This window comes from Planococcus citri, chromosome 4, assembly GCF_950023065.1.
Source record: "Planococcus citri chromosome 4, ihPlaCitr1.1, whole genome shotgun sequence".
Taxonomy (NCBI): domain Eukaryota; kingdom Metazoa; phylum Arthropoda; class Insecta; order Hemiptera; family Pseudococcidae; genus Planococcus; species Planococcus citri.
Genome location: NC_088680.1, coordinates 57363137 through 57375437, shown reverse-complemented (window position 1 = coordinate 57375437; position 12301 = coordinate 57363137). Strand labels below are relative to the sequence as shown.

The following is a 12301-nucleotide window of genomic DNA, read 5'->3' as shown; positions in this document are numbered from 1 at the left end:
CTGTAGCTTTACATAGATTGTGCAATGAAAACTGCTCAGGTTTTCTCCTAAGCTCCTGCTGAACTGAATTCACAGTTGACGAACTGTGTTTGAATTCTACCTTGTTACCGGAGTGGAGTGAAAATTGAACATAATCCAGCATAAATCACGATGAATGTATGCACTAAAAATGCACATTGCATAACATTTCGTTTTGATGGTTTAAAATGATTATATGATTCAAGCTATTCCAATTTCCGTACTCGTTTTTTTACTACTCCAGTATTTCCGCTCGAGATATTTAACGACATCCGATGTTACAACAAATGTAATTTTTTTGCAAATTAAAAACCAACTTACACACACTAATTTCCATTTTCGGGCCCTTAATCAAGTTTGTTTGAAAAAAATCCCATTAAATGAAGTAAGTAGGTAGAGGCACGTGTCCCTGAGATAATGTAAATTTATCTCTTGTTTTACTGTAAGAGAAAAATTACGATTACACTGAACACGAATCAGGACATAGCTACAGTTCACCGTAATTTTTAAAAATGTAGATAGGTACAACAAAATTCAAGAAGGATCTTATTTCAATTTTGTTTCAAGTGACTTAAAAATTAAATGCACACCCAAATCATACTTTAAAAATAGGTAACAATAAATAACATTACTGACTAGTTTAAAATAATAAATATGTTAATATACATAAAAGATTGGTTATGAAATTCACAGCTTCAACGAGAAAACTTTCATGTACTTTTATAACCATATTACAACGTAAACCAATCAAACGTAGGTATTAAATGTAGATTACGTATAAAAATGTATAAAATTATCGTAACTTGATTGATAAATTTATTTATCACAAAGTTTTTCCATTTAGGCTATTTAAAAAAAAAAACAATAAAAAGCAATAGGTAATTAAGGAATTTATAAATGCTTTTCCATTCAAAATTAATTCGTAATCACTTCTGAGATTATATAATTGACAGCACGAGACGGAGTGTTCCATTTGGTAGGTAGTTCACTTTTATTTGTCATGTTCATCCAACGTAGATCCTAAGAAATCTTTCAAAAGGAGTCCAGCTTTATGCGGTAGAAGTCTGTGAACAAAAGTCGTAAATCAATTTCTGATACATTTATTTCTTTTAAAAATTATCTAACCGAAAGGCTTACCTGAAGAAATTATTAGTTCCGAGTAGAGTGCTTGGTATCGAATGTTCCAATATGTTACGTCGCGAAGCTTGTATAATTTGACGAGCAGCCTCTTTCGGTTTAACCATACTCAAAATTGATGGGAATCTGCCAAGAAAACATCGATCAATCGGTGTGATCATCGTATTTCATCGTGTCGGTGAGTAAATCGCCGATAAATTACCTGATCACGGGCTTCTGACATAATCCAGTATCAACCATGTAAGGGTAAATGAGAGTGAATTTAATATTCGTTCCTTTCGTTCTCGTTCTAATTTCTTCGTGTAACGATTCGATCATTCCTGAAATTAATTTAAACGGTGAAATGCCTATATAATATAGTGTCACGAGACGACCTCCAATTATCACCATGCATTTAGCTCACCTCTGACAGCGAATTTCGTAGCACAATAAGGAGCCAAATTCTCAACACCGATTACACCAGCCATCGAAGATAATGTAATAATGTGTCCGTGATTCTTTTCAATCATATCTGGTAAAATATTTTGAAGTAGCTGAACACACAGACGAATAATAAATTATTAATACGATGCTCAGATGTGCAGAATAAAATTATACATATCTTATTGATACATCAACTTACCCAAATGTGAGCAAACACATTGATACCGAAGAGTTTCTGTATTTCGGCTTCGGTGTATGTGAAAAATCGGTGGCAAGGCATGATTCCTGCATTATTGACTAAAATAGATACAACGCCGACTTCCTGTTTAACTTTATCAACGAGTACTTTGACCTGTTGTTCGTTCGAAACATCGCACCTGTAACACGACGACCGCAAGTTGAAAGTAAAAATAAGTTGAATATTATCCGAAGAACCAAATCGAATTACTTACTGATAACTGTGAGCTTTTTTCTTGCCTATATCATTGACCAATTTTACAGTTTCGTCGTTACTTTCTTTATTTATATCGACGCATACGACAGTAGCACCAAGTTCAGCATACTGAAGAGCTAACTCTCTGCCCATACCATGACCAGTACCAGTAATCTGAAGCGAATATTCATTGTAATTTTACTATCGAATTGTTGAAAAAATTGAAATATTTTGGATTACGTTTACTCACCAATACTATTTCATTATTGACTGGTTTTTCTTCATCAGGTACACATAATCTGTAGATGCTTTCGAAGATTGTAATGAATATTCTGACGACCAATATGATAATTTCAATGGCAAGCAAAAAGCCGGAATACAGCTTGGAATCCATAGTCGGTTTTGATACGTAACTATAACACGAAAAATTACGTTACAATCGAAGTTTATTACTCGAAGAAAATTCCATTTAAACAAGAATACATCGATTAATCAAATTGAAATAGGTACACGTGAAAGAAAAGTCTGCGAAAGGTGAATCAGCACATGAAAATTGCAATGTGAAGAAACTAACGTAGGTAAATTAGTAGTATGTTTGCTGCAACTACTATGCCATCAGGTATATGATTATGTAACTGCAAATGAACCATAGTAGTTACATAATTTATAAGTTGAACCGCGTATCGTAACATTCCCACCATCAAGTTGGTTGGTCGTGGGATACATCGATACGAGTTTTGATCGAGAATGAGACGATTTGAAAACCGAACAGGTACCTAGAGAAGATGTGAAAATGAAAGTTACTCAAATGCACTATGCAGATATTGCCTGGACGTGGACGATGAAAATACTTCAGTCTTCATTCGTATCGTAATCGTAAATGTATGAAAAGTGAAAACGAAGAACATAAAAATCCAACTGGTGAATAATTTTTTGAGTACTCGAATGGCGATAAGAAACAGGTGTGAATGTCCGATGTTTTTGTTTCTTGTTTACATTTTCAATTGCACGTGTTCTAATGCAGATGGCGTTTGTTATCAGGAAAGTGAAAGTTGAAGAAATTTTTTTCCCAATTTTCATTTTTTTTAAAGCTGAAAATTTTTTCAATTGAAAACTGAATTTAGGAACTTGACTTGAGAATTCAGTAGTCTGTATTCCTATGAACTTCTTCAACTGGTGCTTGATTAATGATTATTGATTTTTCAATGAAATAGGTTGTTAGGTTAGAAATTAGAATTTATCAAATTGAGGGTCTTGGTGGAATATGGGCGTTAGAAAAAAATGATGATTTGAGAAAAACGCGATTGAAGTTTTTAAACCTATGTGCCTTAGGCAATACTTAACTTAGAGCTTCGCGGTTACGTTTTTTTAAAGATCGAAGTGTTACCTTTCATTCTCCTTACTCAACTTTGGCACTCGGTTACATTAACCCTTTCAAAAAAGCAATTTTCAAAACTGTTTTTAACGCCCTTATTCCATAAATGCACTTTCTAGAAAATTTAACACGATTTTAATCATCTTAAAGTGATGATTTCTGAGATGCTGATTGCTGAAAAGAGTGATTATCGACTTTATGAATGAAAAACACCGAATGTAGAGCTATGAAAGTTTTTAAAAAATGAATTTTACAAAACTGGAGAAGTTTCATAGTCAAAATCGTGATAATGATACAAAATAGCACAATATAAAGACACAATATCTCTAATCACCATCGTTGTCGTCGTCATTCACTAAAATTTTTAAAATTCAATGATTTTCAATCTGAAATTGCGTATTTTTGTGAAGAAATGGAGAAACCCGGATATGTGGTACCTAGTAATGCATGCAAAAACGCGACCCTGTCATCTTTAAAAACCTGTAGCTCTACGAAGGAAGCGTTTTGTGAACTGAAAGTTGGTGGGTAGGTTCACAAGACTTCGGAGATTATTTTAAGACCATTTGCGGAAAAAGGGCTTTAGGCGCCGAACGCCCTTATTCCACCAAGACCCTCAATTGAACATTGAACAATGTGCTTCGTTGCACTAACTTTAGGCAATTTTTGAAGAATTTCGACGGCGGAAACGTTAAATTTTTTGCTCAAACTGAATCTGAAGGGTCTCCGTTGGTGGTATAGACTTCCAACTGTCATTTATTCATTTTCCAATGAAACGGATTGTTAGAGTTGAACTTCGCACTCCATAGTACCGACTAATTAATAATTTGAAGTATTTAGACGAGGACATTGAATGACATTTGTCACGCTATCAAGTGCAACGCCATGGAAATGGATAAATTTGACTATACTGTGCCTGTTCAATGGGAAATTATGTTCGTATTGTTACAGCCAGTGATGCATATAACGAGAGGGAAATGAAATGACTAACGAGAGTTTGATTATTGTTCATGAATAATAAATTTTCAATGTCCGGAGAGGGTGCATGATATAAGTTTTTTCGCATTTAAAATTCGTGATAAAGATTACTATACCCGTTCTGTAGAATTATTTTAGTCATTCTCTTCAATTGTATTTTCTTATTAGGTTTGAAATTTTTGTTTGCAGACTAAATTAGCAGCAGTCTAAGAATGATGAGTATCTATCTAGGCTACTGTATCTATGTACCTCTACCTATTCTGAGTCTAAAATTATCATTTTTAAATTGGTACTTTTTTTTGTTGATGGATGCATTTTGGGGCTTGTAAAACATCAGTTATATGGAAGGAAGATCGGGATGAGGCACATTACCTTGAATTTATTTTTTAAGACATTTCTTTTAAAATGTTGGGCAGTAGGTAATGAAATGGAATGCGATTATTTTTTAATTTAATTTTAGGTTAAGATTCAATAAAAAAGAACCCATTTTGGGAAAAATGTCTCAAATCTAAGACCACTTTCTGAGGGTTCTACTGATTGAAAGAATTTTGAAAACTATTTCTTCTCAAATATTTCGCATTAATTAAGGCAAAACATCGAAAGATATCATTTCTGAAACTGGGGAAATGTTTTGGAATGCAGTGGTATCGATTTTTTCATCAATACTGCCAATTTCAAAAAACCTAGAAAAATTTGACATTTTTTGATTATTTTCCTTAATTTTTTAAAATTGGCTATAATGACCAAAAAATTAGCACCATTGAGTTCCAAAATATTTTCCCAGTTTCAGGTATATCTTTACATGGGCTGCAATACGCAACTTGTTATTCGCTAGAAATTTTAATCAATTTGACCGAAATTTCATAAATTGGCTAAAAATTGAGTTATCACCCTGAAAACTTTCTGGGAGAACTTCATGAACTATCCTCCAAACATTATTGATGAAAAATGGACCAGGTGATTTCAGCTGCCAAAATTTTGGCGTCGCCATTTCAGTTAAAAAAAATTATTTTTAGCCTCTTCAATTTTGATATGATTATTGAGCTAAGGAGGAAAAAAGTACAAAACATTTCCCAAATGGCCCCATTGTTTATCGGAGAGAATTTTGAATGTAAGGATCTATTCATAATTTCATATGCAGAACCAACTTCTCAACTGAACGAGTGTGATTATTTTGAACAATTTTGTCTAGTTAAATACTAAATAGTACATCCAGATTCAAGCTATTCCTAGAAAAAAAAAAAACTGATGGTATCAAAATTCAAGGTCAGCTGGTATTTTTCTTGTGGTCTAAATTTTTTTATTTTCTCAAATATGTACATTGCCAACGTTGTTCAGCAGGTTAGTAGGTAAACCCCTGGAATCTGGCAAACGCCATTTTCTAGTTTTACAGTGTTGTCGTTTCAAATACATAGGTACTTACTTAATTATGTAGAATTTTTTAATGATTAGTAATAATAACTTTTTTACAAGTTATTTTGGAATTCTTTTCATTCAAAGTATTTGATTATCATAATTCAACGAAGAAATTTTCTGTAAATGGATAAATCTCTTATCGTGTTATTATCGCTGCTGGCAAATACCTTTATAAAAGTATTTCAAAACATTTTTCACTTTTCAACGATATCTTTCTTATGCAAATTCACAGTAGGTGTCAAAGATGAAATCGTAATTTTTCCACTGGGTAAATAATATCTGTACTCTGACAAATCTCTCAGGGATCAGGTTGATTGCATCTTCCCTCCTCTTTCCAACTCTTTGGTAACAGGCAAAAATAGGTACATGAGACTAAAAAATTACGAGGAAGGGAGCTGGTAGAGGAGATAATTGGTTGGTGCGATTCGAATGAGGAACTTAATCGGTATTTTCGTGATTTGAAATTTTGAAAACCTACCGATTATCTACTTAATCTAGTTCCTGTATCTATTAATTACTTGCTTTAAATTTTTCTACACATTTTTTCTATTCGCTTGAAATTGTAGTTTAATTTTCATCATGGACTGCATAGTATACAATGCAGTAATATTATGATCATGTTTTTATGCTCAAGTAGTCGCGTTAAAGTTCATTAATCAAGTGTGCTGTGTTTGTAAATATCGCTCAAGTTATAGATATACATATGTAGATCTTATCGAGGATCCTAATTACACAGATGTAGATATTATTTTGAAATGTTCAGCTGATTATAGTGCATGTTGTTTGTAATACACATTTTTTTTCATAGTGTTTCTAACGCACGTGGTTTTCTTCTCCAATACAGAGAACCCGTTCTAAAAATATCTAATTCAACTTATATAATGTTGGTTTTGAAATAACGTGGTCTAGTATTGGTACGTTTTCATCACAATTGCAATATTTACCCACTAATGATTTTACTTGATTAGGTACATACTTCTAATCGTCGTGTGTCAATCATCTTTTCAAACAAATTATTCAGGTTTTTTACAATTTCTAAATGTAAATTGACCAAAATTAGCCCGATGACGTCGAAAATGAGAAAATACAAATCGACTTGGTAGGATAAGCTGCTAAGACGAATATACGATTTTTTTTGTTCAGAAGAAACACGAAAAATACGAATGTTGATCGTGTTAAGTGTTTGTTCGTTTTGAGATAGGTATGTTAACTTGATATATTTTCAGCTCCTTAAAAAAAATACTTTGAAATATTATATCCACACATATCCTTGGCCTTGAGAATTGTATCGAATATTTCCCTGGTTGGTATAATAAAGTTTAAAAGTATTCAAATTTTTCATCTCGAATAAGTACGATTTTTGAAAAAGATGTTTTGAATTTCAAAAAAATACGAGTAAGTAGGTATGTCAACTATTGTTAAAGAAATGAAGAAAATTTATATTTCAAGTCGATTTGCACGTAAATGGAAAATTATACATACATATACCTTCTATATAATTCGGCTCGATTAAAATTTAAACTATGTACTCGCATAAAATTTGGGAAATAAAATTGAAAAATTACCTCAGTTCGTCAACCGTTTTGTAATCCACTTTAGTTTTGGCGTCCATTTTGTTACGTCCGAATAAAAAAAATAACGACGCGACAAATTTACACCAGATTTTTTTGAAAAATACACAAATTTATTCAACTGAACGCGCGAACCAAGTACGATTCATCAAGCGGTCATACTTTAATTGTATCAAATTAAATTGTAATGAAATTTCGAAAAGCGTCGATCACATGGTGTAGGTTCAACTTCTTTACCTTGTGGACGAATCGTATATGTGTTAACGAATTATAATGTTAGGTACTTCGCGAGCGGCGTATGGTCTCTGGGCGAGGTGCATTTCCCTCACATCCCGCTTCTCCTGATAAGAGTATAGAATTAGACGCGATCGGTGGTATTGTACAGTTGAATTGCGCTTGTTTTGATGGGGATGTTATCTATGACATGTATAAAGTAATATGAGGAATATATCGCGACTTCGTGGAGTGATTTTGGGAGAGGGGCAGAGTGAGGCTTGAATTTTACCCGCATATGTACTTGCTCAATTTATTGGTTACTAGCAAAAATATATACAATTACAAAGTTTTTAATTGAGCTACATTACTTTTTTCTTCCAAGATTGGGGAAAATGTCTGAAAAAATTATTGAGATAAGACCATGATCAACAAAATATTTTGCAGCCCTTGTCCTGTAAGCCTAAAAGTTCAAAATAATGAAGTGTTTTTTGAAACCATAGATGGAGAAGGAGAAAGGGGAAAAATTTTCATTACAACTTGGTTGAAAAAGAAAGGAAATACATAGATATGTTTAATTTTCGAATTGGAATAAAAAATCAATCAGTGATTAGATTTCTTTTATTTAATCTGATTAGATTTGTGGACCCTCGATAAGTTTAATACTGAAAGAATAATCATTTTTTAGAAAAAAAGGTTAAGAAATGAATATTTTTTGTATATGAATACCAATTTATTGGAAAAATTCAACTATCTGGCTGGTTCTCTCAGTATCTTTCTCCTAAGATCGTTTTGAAAAAATTTAATGGTGAAAGGGGTAACTACTCTGAAGAGTCAAATCCAAAAAATGAACAAATATTTTGTATCCGGCCTCCTACTGGGTTACTTTTTGAGTAACCAATTACAAATTAACTTTTGATTATACTTTTTCAAAATTTTGGTTGCCAAGGTTGACTTTTTTTTCAGAATAATTTCCAAAAAATTTAAATTGTACAAGTCTTGCTTTTTTCCAACAATTGCAAAACGTATCTTTTCCTGCCAAAAATGGTCTTTTTGGTGACAAAAACACAAAAATTCTAACTTGCCAAAAAACTGCCTACAAATCTCGTGTTTTTTTTTACAGAAAGTTATTTTTAAAAATATTTACTAAGAAGCATCACCTTTTGACAATAATAATTGCCAGAATGTCCTGCTTTTTGGTAAAAAATTGAAAAAAATTCTCACATTCTCCAAAATTGCGGAAAAGTTTCGTTTTTTCAAAAAATCCTCATGTTTTACCATACATGACCAAAATCTCACTTTTTTTCTTAAAAAGTGTCGCTATTTTGACAAAAAATTCTGCAATGCTTCGCCTTTTCCTAAAATTGTCATTGTCTTGCGTTCAGCCAAAAATGGCAAAAAGTCTCGCCATTTGTCAAAATTCTCCGTAAAGTCTCGTTTTTTGCTAGAAATTTTCCATGTTTGAAAAGAAAATTTCCAAAAAGTTCGTCTTTTTTCTCAAAAATTGCCAAAAAAATTGAAAAATTGTCTCGTTTTTTATTAAAAATTATGAAAATGTGTCACTTTTTGCCAATAATAATTGACAAAACGTGCTGTTTTTTGCTAAAATTTCCAAAGTTCCGACCGAGTTTTATTAGGTATCTTGATGCAGATGTTTTTTTTGGTGATTTTTTTCAACATTACGTTATTTTGAACACGTTTTATTGGTAAGTTTATTCGTTACTTTTTGGCAACTTTTCAAACTTATTTGATGACTAAAGTTTTTTTTTTTTTTTTTTTGGAAAAATTGAGTTGTGAACCTTGAAATTGTATTCGAAATCTGTGACCTGAAACTGGTGGGAACTGAGAATCACGTGTCACAGTTATACAACATTTTTATACTTTTTGAAACTTTTTTTAATATAGAGAAGCTGAAGGGGTGAGGTGTTGTATCCAAAACAAGAGAATTTTCGAACTCAGTGCCCTCGAAAACCTAATAAACGAAGCTTCACTCGACATTTTGAAGGGGGGGGTGGGTTAAGAGGGATCGAATCTAAAAAATAAGGAGATATTCGAGCTCAGCGCTCTCAAAACAGTAGCAATTAATGTGCCACTTGACTTGTAACCTTTTTTCAAAAATTGTGACCAAAATTTGGAGCCTTTATATGTAGATCCCTTGAGATATTTTTATCAAATTTAAAAATCAGCACGTTGAATGGTGAACAAAAAAAGTTTTATTTGTGATTTTTTTTATTCAAATGAATTCTCTCAGATTTCATGTTTATCCAGAGAAATTCAGTTTTGAGCTTTTCTATGATTTGATTAAGTAATCAGGTATTTATTTTAAATCTCTGCAAATAGATTTACTCAAAGTTGAACCAGTTTTTAAATTAAATTTTTCCAGGAAATTATGGTGATTTTTCTTATTTTGAGACTTTTCCAACGAAATGTAGAGCAAAGTGGTTCAATTTTTAGATAATTTTATCAATTTTGAAGTATTCAATTTTTCACGTTTGTTGGAACTGCGATGAGTTGTACATCAGCGTACTCGTAATACATATTTGTGTACGTTAGACATACGTAGGTATACTTTTCCTACACATGTAAAATCTGTATGTAGTAGTCAGATTATGACTTATGAACGCGTATGTTCGTAATTTTATACCACTGGTATGACTAGCACGTGTTATCGAATTGTTGAAAAGATAACATTCGATTATTGATGTAGGTAGGTACTACGTTACATACACTCCCCGCACTTCGCCTATGTAGTTTTCCTCCTTACTTACCCATCTACCAAACCTCACCTATATTATTTAAACACTTCATATACCTACCACTTACCGTTGAAAAGTATCTGCTTACAGAAAGCTCACTTCGTCAAAACTTTTTTCCTAGATTACTTTGAGCTGGTTTTGGAAAAAAACATTAGTTTGAAAAATTGTATACCTACTCGAGTGGTCGTGGTTTCATACCCTTTCTTGTTGAACTCGTATGGTATCAATCTATTGATGTACCTATCTAAAGTCTTTTATAATTTGTAACTTTTTGATGGGATGCAGGCTGACGAGGCACATATGAGCACTTTCAAAATGAGAATCTTTAAGATTTGAAGATGTAAATTGTTTTGATTTGATACTCTATACTTTAATTATTTGTACCTATACTTCATTTTTATATATTACCTCATTTTCGGATTGGAAATTCCCTTTAAATTGACGTACTTTATTTTCTAATTCAGCCGGTCAGTATATAACTAGTAAAGTGATTTTGTAAATCAAGTTTTTGAATGCCTAAGGAGAAAAATACGAGTTTGTAAAAATATAACTTTTGCCATAAAACAACTGACTATATAAGATTGATTGATGACTGTCAAGTTTAATTGTAATTGAATGATAAAGTTTATAAAATATCGTACGTGCACTTGAAACAAATAATGATTCAAACGAGATCTCAATCGATGAAGTTGGAAGTTGTACGAATAAAAATGAAATTCTAGTAATTGAATTATACGTAATTTATTGCAGTGGAAATTTTCGTTTTTTGTTTCTTTGAAATGTTGCATGTTTCTTGCAGATTTTTTAAAATCATATTTAGGAAGTATCTCTTATGTACAAGGAAGTTTTCCAACCAGCGCAAAATTTTTTGATTCGGACAAAGAAGAATCATCAAAGGACCCCAAAATTATCACTGAGAATTTCAGCTGCTGAAATTCATTTTTCGATTTTTGGCAAATTTTTAAAAATTAAAATTTAGCTCATGTCTTAGGGGAAAAACAAAATTTGATAAATTTAGCATGGAAAAAACTGAAATTAGGTTTGTACCCAATTTTCAACCTCTCGAGTTGATTGGTGATGGTTTCGAAGCATTTTGGAGCCTCCAGCGGATTTTCGGATTCTCCGGAATTAAGCTGGTGCTAAAACAATCCTAAAAGTATGTAGGTACCTACTACCTAAATCCATCAAAAGGGTCTCAAATGACAGCACATCTGAGTTTCAAAGCCATATAAATTTCATTTTCAATCTTCCTACAGCATTTTTTCAAAAACTTGAGAATCCAGAAATCTGCTGGAGTCTCCAGAATGGTTCGAAACCACCACTAATCAACTCGAGAGGTCGAAAATAGGGTAACATGAACCAAATTTCAGCCTTTTTCGTTAACTTGACCATATTCGAATTTTCAAAAATTCATCAAAAATCGAAAAATGAATTTCAGTATTTAATATTTTTGCTGGAAATGTATTTTGGGGCCCTATTTCGATTCTCCTTTGTACGATTCGAAAAAAGTTGTGCCTATTGGCACACCTTTTGATTTTTTTTTTTTGTAAAATTCATCTATCAAAATTTCAAAAAGTTCTCTTTACTGGAATTGGACCGAAAAATTCAAAAAAAAGTTTTACAACGGTTATTTTGCAAATTTATTCTGTTTAAATTTTCGTATTTTGAAATATTTTGCCATCTTCGAAGGAGGTCAAATTTTTCTACAAAAAACTCATAAACACGGTAAAAAGTGAAAAAAATGCTATAAAAATAGATTTTTATCTTTTTAGAAACAATTCTTTTTTCAAAACCAAAGCCTGCTTAAAAATTTAAATTATGATTTAAAAAAAAACAAAACAAATGACGTTTTTTACGAATATTTCGTTGTTTTGAAATTCAACTCACGTTGGTAGGTACTTATATGTAGCTGCTTATTAAAAATAAATTTACGTTTAATACATCCTTAATTCGTTGATCGTGTATATTTTACAACTCAAGTCAC

The 12301-nt window shown here is 32.0% G+C and overlaps 1 protein-coding gene across 2 annotated transcripts; it reads right to left on the bottom strand.

Annotated features, from left to right (window-relative positions):
- Window positions 1-550: 550 nt before the first annotated feature.
- On the bottom strand, window positions 551-7663 carry LOC135844413 (epidermal retinol dehydrogenase 2-like). Of its 2 annotated transcripts, none has more exons than XM_065362617.1 (8): window positions 7343-7663; window positions 2262-2424; window positions 2031-2185; window positions 1778-1955; window positions 1559-1688; window positions 1358-1475; window positions 1156-1281; window positions 551-1082 (listed from the first exon to the last, which is right to left on the bottom strand). In XM_065362617.1, exons 1-8 carry the CDS (start codon window positions 7387-7389, stop codon window positions 1010-1012), a joined length of 990 nt encoding a protein of 329 aa, XP_065218689.1. In that variant the 5' UTR covers window positions 7390-7663; the 3' UTR covers window positions 551-1009. The 2 variants fall into 2 exon arrangements, with proteins under 2 accessions (XP_065218689.1, XP_065218688.1); XM_065362616.1 differs by lacking the exon at window positions 7343-7663 and adding an exon at window positions 2816-2889.
- Window positions 7664-12301: the final 4638 nt, after the last annotated feature.

Excerpts from the sequence above, each read along its gene's own strand:
- LOC135844413 (XM_065362616.1), bottom strand. The coding sequence starts at position 2,874 with ATGAAGACTGAAGTATTTTCATCGTCCACGTCCAGGCAATATCTGCAT. Across the intron at positions 1,956-2,030 it reads AAAAAAGCTCACAGTTATCA|GTGCGATGTTTCGAACGAAC; the intron begins GTAAGTAATTCG and ends GTCGTGTTACAG. Across the intron at positions 1,083-1,155 it reads GGAACTAATAATTTCTTCAG|ACTTCTACCGCATAAAGCTG; the intron begins GTAAGCCTTTCG and ends TTTTGTTCACAG.